General features: G+C 37.4%; 1 protein-coding gene across 1 annotated transcript; it reads left to right on the top strand.

The window, feature by feature from the left end:
• Nucleotides 1-6,062: 6,062 nt before the first annotated feature.
• Nucleotides 6,063-20,950, top strand: LOC142836492 (arylacetamide deacetylase-like 2). Its single transcript, XM_075950786.1, has 5 exons — nt 6,063-6,200; nt 7,529-7,751; nt 12,479-12,548; nt 14,786-14,957; nt 20,248-20,950. Exons 1-5 carry the CDS (start codon nt 6,063-6,065, stop codon nt 20,848-20,850), a joined length of 1,206 nt encoding a protein of 401 aa, XP_075806901.1. The 3' UTR covers nt 20,851-20,950.
• The last annotated feature ends 233 nt before the right edge of the window (nt 20,951-21,183 follow it).

Genomic DNA, 21,183 nt, shown 5'->3' with positions numbered 1-21,183 from the left:
ATATTTGAACCTTATTTAAACTTTAGTAAGATCAAGCCATGTATGTGTAGCAGGCTTTCTTGGACTGCCAGCCCCCAAATCATAACATGCAGACTTGTTATCACTCATGAATTCTTGACCTTATTTTATGCTTCTACCACTAAGTCTTGTTACTAGTTAAAACATTATTCTTCATCTATATTTTGCCTAGAGGATTTTTAAATTTCTTAAATTCTGTGAGTCCTACTTCCTGCTTTCTCTCTGTCTGTTGGCCGGTAGATGCCTGACATGCTGGACCTGGGCTTGTCCCTCTCTTTCTCCCTTATTCTCTCTGGAGCCTAGATTCCTCCTCCTGCTTATTCTGTCTACCCCTCTACTGCATAGCTTGACTATTCAGTTTGTTACCAGACCAATCAGGTACCTTCTGCAGCCAAAGTAAAACCAATGCAACACTTCTTTCCATAGTTAAACAAATGCAGCATTAACAAATGTAACACACCTTCACATAGTTAAAGCAATATTCAACAACAGGAGTGAACCTCCTCATTGGCTATCTGATATCAAGTTGTCAGCACTAGAGTCACATATGTGGAAGTAGCACTAAAAGAACTTAAGCACATTTTCTTTATATATTTAATCATTTGTGTGTGTTTGTGTGTGTGTGTGTGTGTGTGTGCAATTTGAGAGGGAATAGGGGACGTATAAATTTCGAAGAGAAAATGGACGCTGATGTTAGGCAATTACAATTTGATTTTTTAAAAAGCTGAAACTTCATTCTCTTTTAGACAATGATTCCTAATCCAAGATGATACCTAGCCAACTCTTTATGGAGTCAGAATTATTCATAGTATTGTTTTCATATTTTGAAGTGCATCATTAGCCTACTGCACGACTGACCTATGAAGCCATCTGAGCTGATGATATGTAGGCCTACTCGCTTCTGTTATTATGGGACCCACACCTCTGCCAGTACCAACAAGGGCATAAGTAACTGCATTTCCACTAGGAGGTGCTAAAATGATTGTCAAATTATCTGATGTCTTGGTTTAACTGTTGTTTCCAAATGGTAGTTTTCACCTGTTTTGCCCTTTAGCTTACAGCTGAGCAAATTGGAAAATGATGGATATCTGTGAATTCAGTTGATAAACAACCCTTCTCCTCGTTACTTTCATTAATTTTCTTTCACTGCAGTTTGACATTTTTGTCACCTTAACAGTGACCTCATCATTGTTCTCTTACCTTATCATATGTGATTCTTCTTTGGCATTTGAACAGTAAATTGTTATAGGCAAACCAGGAAAGCTTAATTACTGTTTCTGTATTTTTAATTTTACTCATGATAACTATGAATTTAAATATCTACAGTAATCTTTTTGTTCCTGAATTTATAAAACAAAGGAGTCAGTAATCAAATAACTATCAACCCAAACTGACAAAATATTTCTTACATTATTTACTTTGGTAGAAATGAAATAATTTTCAAATTTCTAGTGAACTAGTAAGTGGGAGGAGGGGAGGAAGTGGAAATTTGGATTGGTATTATTATTAAAGTAATAAAAAATAAGTGTATTTGTTTGTGTGTGTGTTTATAACTGTGGATGAGGGCAGAAGAGTAGGTCCAAATGTTGTATGCTTTCACGAAGCAGATATCAAGCGATTGAGAAAACAGCTAGACCAGGAAACAGGAACGTAGGTAATGCCTGCTCCTGTATTGGAAACAAGTAAGCATTTAAGTATACTGAGCAGAAATAGTCTAAACCAATAAAAAGAAAAAAAAAAGGTGATTAAAGGCATAAATACAAAAACAACAGGTAGAACAAAAGTTAAGCCCTTCTGGGTAAAATAATAAATATGTTAAGAAATTATATCTTACAGAGGGGCACACAGCAAATGTAAAAGTCATAAAATATAACTGAAATATACTAATCATTTTAATAAAAATGAGTAATGCTACTCTTTTACTTAAAGAAAACATTTCCCAACTTGACTTATAACAAGAGCAGAGTCTTTAGGGGTAGACTTGACAATGGACAAACCAGACCAAAGTGTTTCCAACTGACTAAAAGGTAGAAGAGCAAAATTCTGCATGCAGGGAAAGGGAGCAGCTAAGATTTACTCTGTTTTCCCACCCAATATAAATGAAATCAGTGAATGGCACCGATGAATAAAGTACAGAGAACCTGAAAGCTGAAGAGAAGCAGAATGCCTGCCAAGGAGCTCAAAACTCAAAGGACACCGTAATGGCTTGCTGCTCCGGGTCTGTTTCTGTTTAATCTTGACAAGATTGTGAGCATGAAATACCAGTAACCTCCAAAGTCATGGGCATGGGGGGAAAAACAAACAAACAAACAAAAAACTCTACTCTCTAGCTAAACCAAGAAGAGAGCTGATTAGCTAGATAGAAGTAGCTCTAGAAACGAAGAAACATGTTCCACCCACACCATCCCAAGACAGTCAGGTGGAGGAGAAGACTGAACCTCTGTTCTCATGAGCCCTCACTTCAGTAAAGGAACTAAAACAACCATTTCAAGAACATAGAACCAAACTAGGTGTTAAAACACAGAATAAATACGTTGAAATCAACATTACCTATTTATTGAATTTGAAAGTTACATTTCTTAAAGATGCTTTCTTTTTTTCTGTTGTATAATTTTCACTTCTTTGTCAAAAATTGGGTGTTCATAGGTGTGTGAATTAATATCCAGGTCTTCAATTCGATTCCATTGGTCAATGTCTCTGTTTTTATGCCAATACCAAGCTATTTTCATTACTGTAGCTATGTATTAGAGCTCTATGTCAGGTAAGGTAATGCCTCCGGACAAAAGGTGCTGGCATAACTGGATGTCAACATGTAGAAGAATGAAAATAGATCCGTATCTATTGCCAAACACAAAACTCAAGTGCAAATGGGTTAAAAACCTCAATATAAATCTAATCAAACTGAACCTGATAGAAGAGAAAGTGGTAAGTAGCCTTCAATGCATGGGCACATTAGACCACCTCCGAAATATAATGCCAGCACAGACACTGAGAGCAACAATAAATAAATGGGACCTCCTGAAACTGAGAAGCTTCTGTAAAGCAAAGACACAGTCAATAAGACAAAAATGCACCCTACTGAATGGTCAATAATTAGTCTTCTGTAACAATCAGATTCATCGATATGTTTGGTATATTTTAAGATCATACAGAGATATATTTTAGATAGATAAATGATCTTCAAACACTTCAAAAATCTATAGAATATGGCATTTAAAGTATTTTGCTAATATAGGGCATTTCATGAGGAGGAGGAACATCTACTCCTGGCAGCACCAATTTATTTCACAAAAGGATGGTGGGCATCAACGAAAATCTGCATAGAATTTGCTTTCAGTGAGGCAACACTAGCCATTTCGGCAAAAAATTGCTTTTGCCTTGACTGTTTGAAAGTATATTATACAGACTGTATAGGCAAGACAGAAAAAAAAAGACTTGCACTTCACCAAGACAAGGCAGGGCAGTCCTTGGAGATTCCCATTTCACAGAGTAGTCTGCCTTACATTCTGTAGGAAACAGAGGAAAGCAACTGATGACCTTTGTCAATACAACGTGTGACTGTCCTTCCCTTCAGATTTTCTGGTTCACTGAAAAGTCTGCCAGATATTCTAGGCTTGTAGGTCAAAGATGAGTGCTTCAGTGTTGCCAAACCGCTTATGTGATTGTCCAAGCAACCAGATAACTACGTTTTTAGGTAACATTACATCTTCCTTCTGGGATCATTGATGGAGTTAAAAACTAAATAATTAGAGTTATAGTTTTCTTTAGTTATGATAGAAAATATATTAGGTATAAAATGTTGAAATCATGTTCACAGTAACCATTGCTGCCAAATATATATATATATATATATATATTTAAAGTGGAAATATTATCATATTAACAGTCCATTTCCAAGCATAATATAAAAATAATTTCATTCCATAAGTATGTGTATATTAACTTGTATTTAAATGTCATATAGGGTGTCTGATTCAAAATAAACTCTAATGAATTTTAAAAAATGCTGGAATGACTAAGATGAGATAGATAATGCAATATTTTCTCTGAATTTGCTTAATCTAATGGACAAAATATTGTAAAGGTAATAGTTGCTTTTGTTGTATTTAGTTTTACTATATTAAAGTTTAAAACTTTTTGTTTCAATTTAAATGAAAAGGGGAAAATAGTGTGAAATATTAATTTAAAATGTTTTACTTTTACTTATGTTGTAGAATATTTGTTTAATGATGCAAAGATGTGCTGCAATAATTTATGCTGCATTTGTTTAACTCTGTGAAGCTGTGTTACTTTGTCTGCCCAAAGACCTGATTGGTCTAATAAAGAGCTGAACAACCAATAACTAGGCTTATGTACTCCGGAATGCATAATTATACCCTGCTCTTCTCAGCATATTCTATCCAGCAGCCATATATTTATTCCCAAATGCTGAGGAAGAATGACTTTTTCTGATTTTTTTGTAGTGTTTATCTTTCAGGCTTTATAGCAGGTAGGGGGAAAATGGTCCACAAAGAGATAAGAATGACTTAGTCTGATTTTGTTGTAACCTTTGCTGAAACCAGGACTTATAGCATCTGGTACAGAACATTTTGTTTTAGCCATGTTTAAGCTTTTATAATTTTTAATAAGGTATTTCAATAACAATTAATTCAGTCCACAGTGCACAACTTTTAACATTTTTAACAACTGTTATTTTGAATAACAACTTTTAAGACATTTACACTGAGATTCAAAAGTACATCAGATTTCTTTCACAAGAATGGGAACTCTTGTCCAAGAAATACTGCCCATGATTTAGTGTTTAGAAAGCTTGACTTAGGGGAAACATAGTACTTGTGGGTGTTAAGACTGGCATGGTCTCAAGATAACATTGGAGTCACTTAGCCTTTGTAAAACACAAGTGACATCATTCATAAGGGTGGGGTTTATGGTCTGTAAATCTTGTTCCAGGTTTAGGGAGAAAGGGTTTGAAAAAAAACTAATTCTGGAAAATACAGGCAGAGTCTATCTCATCAAACAGTAATGGATCACCAAATTGTAAGAATACATCATTCCTAGCATTCCAGGGAGAGTGGTAAGCTGTGTGTTTAATTTTCCTGGTTTCTCCAGTGCTTTTCTATTTGCACAAGGCATTTTTGTCCTGCACATGTTTTTGTTCTGGCAGATGTGAAAACAGGGTTGGGAAGCATAGCAAAGAACAACATGGAACAATTAATCATGCCACTAACAGTTTCTGCCTGAAATTTCTTATAGTAACATGGAAGTGACCTCAAATAGGAAGTTTATTCTTTGAGAATATTCATGGACAGAGCTTAGAACAACGAAGAGAAAATCAAGGAAATTTCATAAAAGAACAGATATATGTCAGGTTTATTCAAATATTTATTTCTTGCTTAATGCAGAACATAATACAATGCTGCTACAAATGTTTGCTTAATATAATATAATATTCTTATTATTATGCAAGTAGCTTATGTATCCCTAAGTTTAACTTCAATGTGTGATTAATATTGCCCAGATATTTCTTCATTAAGTGAATTATTTATATAATTTTGTCCAGCATTTAGTTTCCTGCCTTCTAGTGCTCTCCTAGTGCTTACTTGACATAGTAGGTTTTATTTTTTTAAAATAATCTGTTCTATAGGCTTTTGCCTTTGCGTTGATTAAATGTTACTCGTAAATTATTTTTAAATTCTTGTCACTACATTTTTAAAATGACGCCAGAAAGTGGATTTTAATCTTTCCTGTACTGTGAGTCTCACTAAGATGTGTTTCACTGATGTGAAAGAAATTGATCTTCTCGTGATGGTTTTACTCTTGACCCAATTATCAATAGATAATTTAAGGTACTTTGTGTTACACAAAGAAGCACAGCTGCATTACCTGTTACAACAGTGGCCTGATCTTAGAACTGAATAGTAAATGAGTTGCTTTATTGCCGTGTTGTCTGGATGACTTGGCCTGCTACCTTTGTCTGACTGTTTAGCGATTTATATATGAGGTAGCAATTTGACTATCAGCAGAGAGAGGTTTGGAGTTTTATCATGGGGAATAAAACGCTGCTCTTTGGATTATCTTGCATCCTTCTTGCTTATTATACTTATATACCCATACCAGAAAACATTGAAGAACCCTGGAAAGTGAGACTCATAGATATTCTTACGAAAATAGCAACGCTTACGGTAATATATTTTTCCTGGGAAATTGGGAGGCCTTATTACAAGTGAAGTGTATTGAGTCAGTATTTTGAGAGAGACTTTGCTTTTTCTAATGCTTTACCTAACAAATAATATTATAGTTTATGTAGTTAACATTTGAGTTAATTGCTAACATGCTTTTTTATCTACTGAAGATGCAATGTTTGTAAATGTGTACTTCTAAAGTTAAGTATATACTGACAGCAAAAATAACCAGTATTACTAAAGGAATATTTGAGTAATTGTTCAGATGCTTGAATATATTTGATGGCTCTCAGAGAGGCTCGTATGTCTTCTTAAGCTCACATGTAAAATCATTCATATCATAAAATTTTGATTTATTTTTCTCCTTCTACTGTTTTTGTATCTTTTTTTCTTTTTAAGTAGTTCTTAGGCTTCCTATATTCAAAATTGTACACTCTCATATCAAAAAAGTTTATATTTGATTTACATTGACCAATTTTAAGTGTGTTAATAGTTAGTCAAATGGTGATGATGATTTCAATACAGGTTTATATAAGTTCTGTGTTAATGTTAAAATAAAGTATCTTTTAATAATCAGAAAACATCACGACAGTGGCATTTATTTCTGATTTTTTCATATCACTTTATAATTATTTGCGGGTGCTATCTGGCTGTCATATCTTCTTTTGAATTAGTCTGCTGTGGGAGCCCATCTGGGAAGCTCACTGGCAAGCTGCACTGCATCTTCATGGGCAGAGAGTGTGCTGTGTGACATATGTGCTTCCTGACATGTCTCAGAGGCATTCTGACGCTCAAGGGCCACATCTTGGCACTTGCTACTGCTGTTTTCTATATTAGGTCTGTGTTGCTAGAATACAGATTTTATAATGACAAATTCAATACCTGAACTCAAGAGTACACCATGTTATTTTTTACCAAAATGTACTTCTGTCTGGAAGTCTTATAGGTACTCTGGGAAGAGGAAGGTTTAGGGAGAACACATGCACAAAACAGTGAATGATCTTGTGTTTCAAAGCCCCAATGAATGCTTCCAAATTATTTGATTTGGTCATGTGCACATCTCATACAGATAACAGGAGCATCTATGAGGTGATACGTGCAAGTGCCTTGTCGTGTTAGGAATACATTGTATTTCAGCCATCTTTCCCTTCTGTGTTTCCACACCTTTCTTCTCCATCTTCTGAGATGTGCGTTTCTCCTTTGGTGAAGGATGTGCTATACACACTATGGCATTATTGCAGTACTTACTCTTTTTCCCATTGCATCTTTATGTGAATTTAGTGTTATTAAAATAAAAAAATGCATACATTTGAATTTTGTTTTGATAGGCCACATTATTTGAAAATATGGGTCTAATGAAATTTGAAGATTTTTTCTTCATATTAATGAGAACTCAAAATGTAGAGGCAATTTCAGATGAAAACATTACAGTGATTGACACAGACTTCAGTAACATTCCTGTTCGTCTGTATTTGCCAAAAAGAAAGTCTGAAAGACCGAGACCAGCTGTCGTTTTCATTCATGGTGGTGCTTATGTCACGGGAAGCTGCAGTAAGTGTCTTTTTAATCTGTGTTTTAATTTGATTGCAATTGCTATATGAAATGCAATTCTCTGCATCTCATGATCTTGTTACACCTTCTCCTGCAATGAGTTAATTTTTCCATTGATCTTTTAACAGAAGCTATTATGTTTTATATAATAAATTCCCTTTTAAATTAATTGGTTGTTACTTACAAATTTTGCATTGATTTCTGCTAAGATTTTAACCTTAATAAATTTATTTTGTCCCTACCTCTTGATATAACAAATAAATTCAATCCATACTTAATTTATGTAAAAAATATGGTAACCAAGAATATGCTGATTGATTTTAACTACAAATAAATTTTCAATTATGTTCAAAATTGCAATTTAAAGTGTATTTTAAAGCCTAAACTTCTTATTATGAAAAAAATCATTTAAAATATTATCCTGAGAAGTATATTAGGCTTTAGGTAAACTAAAGTCCCTTTATTAAAAAGTCTGAGAACTCTAAAAGATCGTTAAAGATAGATGAATTAAGGTGACTACCTATATTTATGAATATTATAATAATGATTATAATATGATCTTCAACATACTTCTAGAGTCCTGATTTATAGCCAATTTTATGGTATAGACATGGTTACTTTGAGAGAGTCAAGTCATAAACTTTTTCCTCTCCTGTAAAGAAAAATATAAATTCTATGAAAGGATAGCTTGCTACTATTTAAGCTTGGGGACTGTGATCATCACCACTGCTCGTCAGTCACTGTCTGTGAGGCAATGCCTGGTGTAGTCCTTCAGTACTGCTCAGCCACAGCCTCCTCCAGATGGAACTGACCGCAGAAATGAGAGGCAGGAGAGCAGTCACAGTGCACCAGGCTGTGAAACTGGAGTCAGGTGAAGCTGGCAACACAGGAACCCAGAGCAAGTTTTCTGAGAAACCCAAGCAGGTCATCAAGGCACAGCAAGCTTCTTTCATTGTGACCTAGCAAGAGTCTTCTCTTCTGGCCTGGGTTAGGAGGGATTTAGTGGGTCGGAGTTAAGGAAGGTTTTCTAACTCCAGTGGAGATTTTTTTACATGTGGTGGCCAAAGTGTAGAGTGCAAGATTTTCTTTCTTTTTTTTTAATTTATTTTGATTTTTTTTATTATTTTTTTTTATTGATAAAAGAATAAAGAAAAAAAAACAAATTTCCACCTCCTCCCAGCCTCCCCTTTCCCTCCCCCTCCTCCCACTCTTCTCCCCCTCCTCCCACCCCTCTCCCCTTCCCCCCACTCCTCTCCCCCTCCCTCTCCAGTCCAAAGAGCAGTCAGGGTTCCCTGCTCTGTGGTAAGTCCAAGGTCCTCTCCCCTCCGTCCATATCTAGGAAGGTGAACATCCAAACTGGCTAGGCTCCCACCAAGCCAGCAGATTGCGTAGGATTAAAACTGCGTGCCATTGTCCTTGGCGTATCATCAGCCCTCATTGTTCGTCATGATCAGAGAGTTCAGTTTTATCCCATGCTTTTTTTGGTAATAGTCCAGCTGGCCTTGGTGAGCTCCCAGTAGATCAGCTCCACTGTCTCAGTGGGTGGGTGCACCCCTCGTGGTCCCGACTTCTTTGCTCATGTTCTCCCTCCTTCTGCTCCTCGTTGGGACCTTGGGAGCTCAGTCCAGTGCTCCAGTGTGGGTCTCTGTCTCTATCTCCATCCATCGCCAGATGAAAGTTCTAAGATGATATGCAAGATATTCATCAGTATTGCGCTAGGATGGGGTCATTTCAGGTTCCCTATCCTCAGCTGCCCAAGGAACTAACTGGGGACCTCAGCTTGGGCACCTGGGAGCCCCTCTAGGGTCAAGTCTCCTGCCCACCCTAAAGTGGGTCCCTTAACTAAGACTTGTGGTTACGTGCTCCCCTATCCAACCTTCCTTTATCCCGATCCTCCTATTTCCCCAAGTCCCCCCTCCTTCCCTTCTACCTTTTCTCTCCCCATCTCCCCTTACCCCCTTCCCACCCCACCCCCAAGATCCCACTTTTCTCCCCGGCAATTTTGTCTACTTCCCTTATCCAAGAGGATAACGATATGTTTTTCCTTGTGTTCACCTTCTTACTTAGCTTCTTTAGGTTCGCCAATTGTAGATTCTGTGACCCCTATTTATGGCTAGAAACCAATTATGAGTGAGTACATCCCATGTTCTTCTTTTTGGGTCTGGGATACCTCACTCAGGATAGTGCTTTCTATTTCCATCCATTTGCATGCAAAATTCGAGAAGTCATTGTTTTTTACTGCAGCGTAGTACTCTAGTGTGTATATATTCCATACTTTCTTCATCCATTCTTCCATTGAAGGGCATCTAGGTTGTTTCCAGGTTCTGGCTATTACAAATAATACTGCTATGAACATAGTTGAACAAATGCTTTTGACATGTGATAGAGCATCTCTTGGGTAAATTCCCAAGAGTGGTATTGCTGGGTCCAGGGGTAGGTTGATCCCGAATTTCCTGAGAAACCGAAACACTGACTTCCACAGTGGTTGCACAAGATTGCATTCCCACCAGCAATGGATGAGGGTACCCCTTCCTCCACAGCCTCTCCAGCAAAGGCTATCCTTGGTGTTTTTGACTTTAGCCATTCTGACAGGTGTAAGATGGTATCTCAAAGTTGTTTTGATTTGCATTTCCCTGATTGCTAAGGAAGTTGAGCACGACCTTAAGTATCTTTTGGCCATTTGAACTTCTTCTGTTGAGAATTCTCTGTTCAGTTCAGTGCCCCATTTTTTAATTGGGTTAATTAGCATTTTAAAGTCTAGTTTCTTGAGTTCTCTATATATTTTGGAGATCAGACCTTTGTCTGTTGCGGGGTTGGTGAAGATCTTCTCCCAGTCAGTAGGTTGCCTTTGTGTCTTAGTGACAGTGTCCTTTGCTTTACAGAAGCTTCTCAGTTTTAGTAGGTCCCATTTATTCAATGTTGCCGTTAATGCCTGTGCTTCTGGGGTTATACCTAAGAAGCGATCACCTGTGCCCATCTGTTGTAGGGTATTTCCCACTTTCTCTTCTATCAGGTTCAGTGTTTTCGGGCTGATATTGAGGTCTTTAATCCATTTGGACTTGAGTTTTGTGCACGGTGATAGATATGGGTCTATTTTCATTCTTCTACAGGTTGACATCCAGTTGTGCCAGCACCATTTGTTGAAGATGCTTTCTTTCTTCCATTGTATACTTTTAGCTCCTTTATCGAAAATGAGGTGTTCATAGGTTTGTGGGGTAAAATCCGGGTCTTCTATACGATTCCATTGGTCGACTTCTCTGTTTTTATGCCAGTACCACCCTGTTTTCATTACTGTAGCTCTGTAATAGAGTTTGAAGTCAGGGATGGTAATGCCTCCAGAAGATCCTTTATTGTATAGGATTGTTTTGGCTATCCTGGGTTTTTTGTTTTTCCATATAAAGTTGATTATTGTCCTCTCCAGATCTGTGAAGAATTTTGATGGGATCTTGATGGGGATTGCATTGAATCTATAAATTGCCTTAGGTAGAATTGCCATTTTTACTATGTTGATCCTCCCAATCCAAGAGCAAGGGATGTCCATCCATTTTTTGGTATCCTCTTCAATTTCTTTCTTCAATGCCTTAAAGTTCTTGTCAAATAGATCTTTCACTTCCTTGGTTAGATTTACCCCAAGATATTTTATGCTGTTTGTGGCTATCGTGAATGGAGAAGCTTCTCTGATTTCCCTCTCTGCTTCCATATCCTTTGTGTATAAGAGGGCGACTGATTTTTTGGAGTTGATCTTGTATCCTGCCACATTACTAAAGCTGTTTATCAGCTGTAAAAGTTCTTTGGTGGAGTTTTGGGGATCGCTTATGTACACTATCATATCATCTGCGAATAACGAAAGTTTAACTTCTTCCTTTCCAATTCGAATCCCCTTGATCCCATTATGCTGTCTTATTGCTATTGCTAGAACTTCCAGCACTATATTGAAGAGGAATGGCGAAAGTGGACAGCCTTGTCGTGTTCCTGAGTTAAGCGGGATGGCTTTGAGTTTCTCTCCGTTTAATTTGATGTTAGCTGTCGGCTTGCTGTATATAGCTTTTATTATATTTAGGTATGACCCTTGTATCCCTAATCTCTCCAAGACTTTTAACATAAATTTTGATTTTTTTAAAATTTATTTATTAAGGATTTCTGCCACCTCCCCGCAACCGCTTCCCATTTCCCTTCCCCTCCCCCGATCAAGTCCCCCTCCCTCATCTGCTCAAAGAACAATCAGGGTTCCCTGACCTGTGGGAAGCCCAAGGACTGCCCACCTCTATCCAGGTCTTGTAAGGTGAGCATCCAAACTATATAGGCTCCCACAAAGCAAGAAGCAGACGCGCCCAGGAGAAGTAGAAGACTGGAAATAATAAAACTGAGGGCTGAAATCAACAAAATAGAAACACAGAAAACAGTCCAAAGAATCAATGAAACAAAAAGCTGGTTCTTGGAGAAAATCAACAAGATCGACAAACTCCTATCCAAACTAATTAAACGACAGAGAGAGAACACGCAAATAAATAAGATCAGAAATGAAAAGGGGGACATAACCACGGACACAGAGGAAATTCAGAGAATCATTAGATGTTACTACAAAAGACTGTATGCCACAAAACTGGAATGCAAGATTTTCATTAAGTAATCACAATTCTGATTTCTCTTAGGATTCATAGATGTGTCTGGGTTTCCATTGCCTGGCATTTACACAGCTCTGTCTGTATTTATGTCTGTCATTTCAGAGATGCGGCCCTATGATTTCATGAACAGAATGACAGCCAGAAGACTTGATGCTGTTGTGATGGCCCCAGAGTAAGAGACTGGCTATTTTTAGTATTGTGCCCTTGCCCTCCCACCTAAGCTAGTTTACAGTACAAGTTGCAAAATCCTCAGTGGTGGCTGGATTGCTGCTAGGAAATTTAGGGTTAAAATTGTTTTCTAAACCTTATAATATCAAAATTTCCTCAACAAACCTCCATTTTGCATTCATCTCTGCAATGGTAGACTCTTATGAGAAGCAGAGATGCGAACATCTTTGCCAATAGAGCAGTGGCAGCTTTAAGAACATAAATCCTACTTAGGTAATACGCCTATAGTGTATATTCATCATACCTAAGGGGATAATAAGAAAGATGCTTGTTAGTTCCTGACTGCTAAGCCCCAAAATAATCATACAGAAACTGTATTAATTAAATCACTGCTTCGCCCATTAGCTCTAGCTTCTTATTGGCTAACTCTCACATATTAATTTAACCCATTTCTATTCATCTGTGTATTGCCATGTGGCTGTGGCTTACCAGCTGAAGTTAGGCTGTCTGTCTCTGGCAGGTCTACATGGCTTCTCTCTGACTCTGCCCTTCTTTCTCCTAGCATTCAGTTTAGTCTTCCATGCCTACCTAAGTTCTGCCCTGCTATAGGTCCAAAGCAATTCTTTATTGATTAATGATAATGACAGCATACAGAGGGAAATCCCACATCATGAAGGGTAGAAGCAATCAATATATGTTAGAGCCATTTTGGGGCCAAGTAATATCAATTAGAACAAATGTTGGAAACCACTCAAACATCTCAAGAACCTTTTCAATGACAACTCTTATTAATTCATGACTTTTATTCCTATGTTCAACAATATACTAGAAAGTTGATTAACTGCAATTGTTTTATGACCTTTTGGGTATATTCTATACTTCTTATGCCTCATTATGAGGTTGGAGAAAATTGGCTTTTCCCTCCGAATTTTATAACATAGGAATGGATTTACAAAATTGTAGAGTTTTGCAGAAACATTATAAAGAATTTTTTCTGACAGTATAATAAATTCAGGTAGCATGAACTAGCAGGTTCAGTACTGTCGTGCTCATAGCCAATGCTTTAAAGCAAGTGGAATCAGTTATGTTTGAGAAATTTTTAATGTATAGTTGTAACGTAAGTGTGCCTTTATCATTATAATTTAACCAACTTTATCACGTTATAATTTACATAAGATTTTTTAAGAATACTTACTTATTATGTATACAATATTCTGTCCATGTGTATGTCTGCAGGCCAGAAGAGGGCACCAGACCTCATTACAGATGGTTGTGAGCCACCATGTGGTTGCTGGGAATTGAACTCAGGACCTTTGGAAGAGCAGGCAATGTTCTTAACCACTGAGCCATCTCTCCAGCCCAATTCACATAAGATTTTAAGAGAGTAAAATTATATCTAGTTTAAGGATTCTAAAATATTGCAGGCAATCTTTGTTCTTCACCATTATTTAAAATTGTATTTTGATGTTTCATGGTTGATATTATGCTATTTTTAAACATTTAGACACACCTTAAAATTTAAAAATTCACAAGGACTATCTGAATAATATTGTTTATTATAGAACTATAAATAATTCAAAAATTCTAATGCAAATTGTAAGAATAAATAAAATAGAGCATTTAGGACATGATTCCATAAAAGAATGCACAGGGAGATGGGATTAAGAATGAGGAAGTGAAGATATTATATATATTTTCTAATAAATCACAGTATATTAATAATACTCATTGAAATAGCTTACATATCCACTTATCAATCTGCTTGTTTTAATTCAAATCCTGATGCTTAGGAAATGAAATTCTACAATTCTATGAAATTTTGCCCAAATAAGTTTCTAATTGAAGGCAACTACCAACACTTTGCTCTCAGATTTTGTGATTTTAAATTTCTTGAATAATCTCATCCATGATCATAAATTGCTTTTGAGTCACCAACTGCATTTTCAGTGCTGGATGAAGTTACAGGCTTCATGAGGGTGAAAATACATGCTCTCTTATTCTTCTCCTCATTGCACTAATATAAAAAAAAAACACTTCTAAACCAGAATCTGTGTCTTATTTTAAAATAGAAGTTATATATTAGTAAGCCTAGGTTTATTTGATGGGTTGGTTTGAGGTTCAAAGTAGGGCCAAAATTTATTTGTGTATCTGCTAGTAAATTTTAGAGATAATTAGATACTTTAGCCTAATCATAAGTTCTTTGTTTCTTTTTTTGTTTGTTTGTTTGATTTACCTCTAAAGCTTCAGGCTTCCTCCTCAGTATCTATTCCCAGCTGCCCTTGAAGATTGTATTGTTGTGATCAAGTTCTTTCTCCAGGATAAAGTTCTGGAAAAATATGGAGTGGATCCTGCTCACATCTGTATTTCAGGAGAGAGCTCTGGGGGTGCCTTGGTAGGATCAGTGACTCAACTGGTATGTTATGTGTGTTATGTATGATTGGAACCGGCACAATTTAGTCCTAACTCAAAGGAAGTACTTTAGTTATTGTGTCTGAATGATGTTTTTATTGTAATCTATAAAATGTAACATAACCAAATCAGTTTATTCTTTTTAATGATTTTGGCTTTAGGTGTGGCTTTAGTCAAGAAATTAGATGATGTTGCATAAGAATTTCATAATCCTATTCTGTGTGTGTGTGTGTGCGTGTGTGTGCACATGTGCTTAGTGTGTACTGAATCTAAGGATATATGTTCCCCAGACAAATGATCTAGCATGGAACTACGGAACTACCTCTTTGTAAGCTCTTCTTGAGTTGGTTTCTTGTTAAGCATCCCAGGCTGAATTTGAATCTGTACTGTAATATGCCTTAAACTTGCAATCTCTTTGCATCATCCCCCAGCTACTTGGAATAGAGTCACACCATCCAGCCTACCTTATCATACTAATTTAAAAAATATATATATACAGCAGCCTGGCGGTGGTGGCGCATGCCTTTAATCCCAGCACTTGGGAGGCAGATGCAGGCAGATCTCTGTGAGTTCGAGACCAGCCTGCTCTACAAGAGCTAGTTCCAGGACAGGCTCCAAAACCACAGAGAAACCCTGTCTCGATTGATATATATATCAATGAATAAAAAAATTGTTTAGTATAAGTTTTATTGCTAGTTTTTCAAAGATAAATTATAAAATTTGTTTGAATTTGGTGTCATTGTATTGATGCAAATTTATTAGTTTCTTGTCTTTCTGACTAGAAGACCTAATAAGAAAAAGGTAGATGGAAAATGAGTTATTTCGGCTTATGGTTTGACATGGTACAGAAACTGAAGGCAGAAAATCCATGGCAGTGGGAGGAGTTTATCTCTGTGGAGCAGACAAGTGAAGCTGTTTTAATACATTTTGTGAGGATATACAGCGAGAGTCATGAAGCAGAAGCAATGGAGGAATGGTGCCCAGTGACTTATTCCTGGTGGCTTATTCAGCCTGCTTGCTTGTATCATCGAGGATTACCTGTACAGGGGTAGAACCTCCTACAGTGGGCTGGGCACATCAATCACTTGTTTAGAAAATCTTCACAGTCTCACCCACAGAGTAAACCTACAAAGACATTTCCTTTTTTTTCCCCTCTCAAATAAATCTAGTCTGTGTCAAACTGACAAAACAAAATGAAAGACAAACCAGCCAGAGCTACTGAATGCTTGTCAACTTAACACACAAACACACCATTATTTAACTGCAACCTACCCTTTCTTGTTTATGCCCAACATCTCATATTAATATCATTATATCAATATGAAACATATTGCAACTTTGAAAGTCCCACAATCTTCACAAATTCAAAGACCTTGATGGTCAGTCACTCTAAAATACCCAGTTTCTCTAAAATATCAAAGTCTATTACTGTGGGTTCCCAAAAGATAGTAAATGAATTAAATACTTTCATATTCCAAGAAGGAAGAATTAGAGCAATGTCTCAATCGGAACAATGTGAAATAAAAGTCCAAAATAGGAAAACTTGGGGTTAGACACTGCAAGGTCACTATATAGGCTCCAAAGGTCACAGCACATGTAATAATTTTCATTGGACATTTTATATCGCATGTAACTAAAGAAGATTAAATTTTACTTAAATCTTGAAACAAGATAGGTGAAGACATAGGATTCTATATTAGCAGGCAGTATAGGGGAGGATGTATGGCTATTAGTATTAATATATTTGTGACAAAACATGTTAAGTTGCACACTAGCAACAATTAAGGATAATGGGATATTTTACATTAATCTCTCCCTCCCTCCATCCTCCATGTTTCCTTCCATTTCTCCATGTTACCACAGAAACGATTCTATGCTGGTTCTGGCTTGCTAAGACCTGCTCTGATAGTGCCTACCAGCAGGCCCTCTCCTGGCCTGCTGTCATCCTGTATATCCTGCTTTGTCAGTCACAGTGGGAGGCATGAGGAATCTCTGCTAAACCATTGCCTCTCCTGCTTCTCCAATCCTTTGGGGAATCTCCTACAATTTATAAAGGCACCTTCACAAAAAAGACTAGAAATAATTGAAGCAAGTTATGACACAGTGGTTACTATACACCTCTTTGCCTGAGCTGACTATTCTAACTGAGGAGGCAGAGGATAGCTATCTAACTGCAGTGGTTTTCCTTCTGAGGTTCTAGGGCAAGGGCAGTGGGAGAGAGGGTCTCCATGTTTATACAAAATTTAACACCACATTGACTCTGGGGTAAGAGTGACCACTCCCCCCCCAAAGCATGGGTGTGACATGGACAACTGCACACACATAAAGCCTAAGAGAGCTTGGGAATTAATTGTAGACAAAAAAGAATAGAGTTAAACACAGCTTATTGATAGCAACATTTTCTCTGGTGGGCTCTGTTTCCTAGACACAAATGTGTCTCATTTAAGAGAGGCTTCCTTATTAAGCTTTAGCTGTAAGACCTTGCTGCTCTTTTAAAAAGCCCTGCCTTGAAACATGTAAATGGTGTTGATGAGAAGCTAACTGAATGCTTTTTGGTTTTCAGCCATAGCAGGAAAAAGGCTGTGCCATTTTAAAATGCTGGCTTTCTGGAGCACCCGGCCAGCACAAACTCTGACTCTTTGAGGCTGGAGGCCTCGCTACAGAGCATTTTAATGGGTTTTTGAGCAGACTGCTGCAGCTTGCTTGGTGGCAGGGACCTTGAAACACCATAGAGTTGTGGCAATAGAAAGCTAAGGAATGGGCTGGATCCAGCCGTCAAAGCCATGGCTTTAATGCTCTCCATATTGCTTAGCAAATTAAAGACTCACATGGTGGAGAAAAAGAGAGATATACAGTAAAGAGAGATTCAAAGATGAAGAAAACCTCTAAATATTTACAGTGTGTTAAAAACGTATGCAGGCTTGGGAGAGAAAAGAAAAAAGGAAAAGTCCTTAAATGAGAGACAGAGAGAGAGAGTGTGTAGTTGGGTGTGGTGGCACACACCTTTAATCCCAACACTTGGAAGACCAGCAGGCAGACCTCTGTGAGTTCACAGTGTGGTGGCACTCCTTTAATCACAACACTTAGGGAGGCTGAGGCTCACAGGTCTCTGTGAGTTCAAGGACACCCTGGTCTACAGAGGGAGTTCCAGGACAGCCAGATATACACAGAGAAACTGTCTCAAAAAGCCAACAATTAAAAATAAAAATAAAAAATAGAGTTTATAAACTAAAGCCTTGTAAAGTTGAAAAATAAACAGAGAGTCTGGATACTGTTTGTTATTATGTTCTCTTTGAATTGTTTGAATGCTGAGGAAGGAGCAACAGCAGCCAAAAGATTTGTTTATAAATGTGGCTGTGAGATGTGAAAGGTTGGAAAAGGCAATGGTTTTGCTTAGATGTCACCGATCTGGACCCCTTTGACCAAGGCAGAACCCACGGTCTCTCTGGCTTCTCAAGGTATGAAACATTTGTTGTTTCTCCACAGAGCTGATAAGACCAGGCAGTGAGACATCTTCCAGTACTCTTCTCTTGCTTAAGAAGGACCCTTAAGTCTGTTCACCAGAGCTTTTGGGGTATCTGGCAGGTGATATTCTGGGACTGTTTTAGTATACTCGGAGCCACTATTTTGGGGTTTATAATAATAAACAACAGCAGTTTTAGGAAGGAATTAGAGATAAGGACAAACTTCCTCATATCTTTGCATTTGAAGAGGTAACTGTGTGGCTCACATTAGTGTTAGAGATACCTCCAATTCCCTGACACTTGTCTCTACCTTGGCTCTTTTTCTATTTTCTAACCCATAAACACACTGGTGTGTCTTTGTTTCTTTAGATTTAAAGTCTGTGGAGCTTGAAGTATTCCCGAGAAAGCCACTAGTCTCTCTTAATGTCTTAATTCAATTTAATTCATTTTTTTCTTGTCTTTTTTTGTTTCTGTGTGGATCCATGTTCATGGGAGTATATGTGTGTCAGTTTGCCCTTGTGTGTACATATGTATGGTGAGCATGTGGAAGTCAGCAGTTCCCTCATTTGCTTTCCATCTTTTTTTTTCTTTCTTTCCAAAATAGAGTCTCACTGTGTAATGTTTGTGAGCCTGGAAATTTCCAGCAAACCAGTTTGGCCTTGAAAATCATAATTTTTCATACAAGTACTCTACTCTCTCCTCCTCCTCCTCCTCCATCTCCTCCTCCTGCTCCTCCTCTTCTTGTTCTTCTTCTTTGGTGTGTGCTGGTGGGAATGTTTCAAAACAGGGTTTCTCTGTAGTTTTGAACCTGTACTGGAACTTGCTCTGTAGAGAAGATTGGCCTCGAACCCACAGAGATTCACTGGTCTTTTCCTCCCAAGTGCTGGGAATGATGGTGTGTGCTACCACGGCCGGGCTAAGAACTTTGTACCTATGATGTGTTGTGCATTTTGAAGTTGGTCAGATACTTTCCTTGTGATGTGCTGTTGAGATTTCAACTAGCCCTCTCATTTCATATAAATTCACTTTCTGATGAGGGCATGACCTTGCGCTCAGCACATCCTGAACTTCCTGTGGAGGAATGCAGACACAGTTGGGGATGCTGCACTCTGCTATAAGAGCTCACGTGCTACAGGGACCCACTGCAAGGTCTCTCCTTCAGCTTGCTAACTAGGAAATGAAAGGAAGGATCTTCTTATGACTGTAAACTCAGGACTCTTCCCGTTTCCGACAGAGACAGATTACACATGGAACAATCCATTACTTTCTTTTTCTCTTCTGACTTTTGTAAATTATTCTTTGTGTTTTCTGTCATATTATAACACTAGTAGCTAAAGGTGAGGCATATGATAGAATTGTTTGCAACATGTAACAACAAATGTTCATGATCCATCTGAATGGGTTTTCGACATGCTGTTTTACCATATTCATTGTTTCTGCTATTGTAGATTCCTGTATGTCAACATAAGCAAGCTGGGCATGATGACATATGTCTCGCTTAAATCCACATGGAAGGCTAACACAGGAGGATAGTATGTGATAGATAGATAAAAACAACTTCTCACCAAAAACTAAAAGTATTTTAGAATATAGCCATTATGCCATCTCTAGTAGGATTCTCCAGCTCAAGGTCTTGTTTGGCTGCCAAGTATGAAGAAGGTAGAATGAGAGTCTCATTTTTCAAATCATGAGTAAATACTATGAGAGCAATACTCAGACACTATTTCAGTTTAATAAATTTATTTACCTCAGGACATTAAAACAAAGTTACCAATTCTTTTTTGTTAAAGCTGTTGACTCATTAACACTTACCATGTATTTTCTTTACAGCTACAGAATGATCCAGAATACAGAAACAAAATTAAGGCACAAGCCATAATATACCCTAGCCTACAGGTGATTGATACCTGGACACCATCTTATCAAGAGTATGAAAATGGTCCCTTTTTGTCAAGGAAGTTAGCAATTAAGTTGGCAACCACATATGTAACAGAAGATGAAGAACTGCCAGAGGTAGTACTGAGAAATGAGCACATGCCTGAAGGATCAAGAGACTTGTTCAAGTTTGTGAACTGGAGTCACTTCCTTCCTGAGAAGTATAAGAAGAACCATGTTTATAGGGAGCCCGTTCTTGGGAAGCTGAATGCTTCCTATCCAGCACTTCTGGATAGTAGACTGTCACCTTTGTTAGTCAATGACTCCCAGTTACAAAATTTGCCATTAACTTATATCATCACATGTGAACATGACATTCTAAGAGATGATGGACTTATTTATGTCACCCGACTCAGAAATGTAGGAGTTCCAGTTACACATGAACACATAGAGGACGGAATTCATGGAGCCATATCATTTGTCACAGCACCAATGTATTTACATTCAGGTTTGAGAATAATAGATAAGTATATAACTTGGCTACAAGAAAATCTATAAATCAATTGTACATATACCTACGTAGTCAGTTAGCTAACAATTTCACCTAAAGGTTATAATTTTAAGTATTTTAAAAATAAAGAGTCTGAACATGATTTGAACTTTGGATAAACCTAATTTTAAGTTAGAATAAATATGGTTCGTAGATTTGGGAAGCTACTTAATTTTAATAATTTTCAATTCAATAAAATGGAGATATTCATTTTATTGCTATCTTTAACACCATGAGTAGAGATACTCTCTGAGAAATTAAACTGAACAGTTCATTACTAAAATGTGAGTACTGTTATCTTCAAAAGGGCAGGAGATTCAAGACAGTGACAAGAATGCGGT

Source organism: Microtus pennsylvanicus, chromosome 16 (assembly GCF_037038515.1).
Source record: "Microtus pennsylvanicus isolate mMicPen1 chromosome 16, mMicPen1.hap1, whole genome shotgun sequence".
Classification (NCBI taxonomy): domain Eukaryota; kingdom Metazoa; phylum Chordata; class Mammalia; order Rodentia; family Cricetidae; genus Microtus; species Microtus pennsylvanicus.
Note: the sequence above shows the minus strand (reverse complement) of the source record. Positions and strands in the feature narration are given on the sequence as shown.

Excerpts from the sequence above, each read along its gene's own strand:
- LOC142836492 (XM_075950786.1), top strand. The coding sequence starts at position 6,063 with ATGGGGAATAAAACGCTGCTCTTTGGATTATCTTGCATCCTTCTTGCT. Across the intron at positions 6,201-7,528 it reads CGAAAATAGCAACGCTTACG|GCCACATTATTTGAAAATAT; the intron begins GTAATATATTTT and ends TTGTTTTGATAG. Across the intron at positions 7,752-12,478 it reads TTATGTCACGGGAAGCTGCA|AGATGCGGCCCTATGATTTC; the intron begins GTAAGTGTCTTT and ends CTGTCATTTCAG.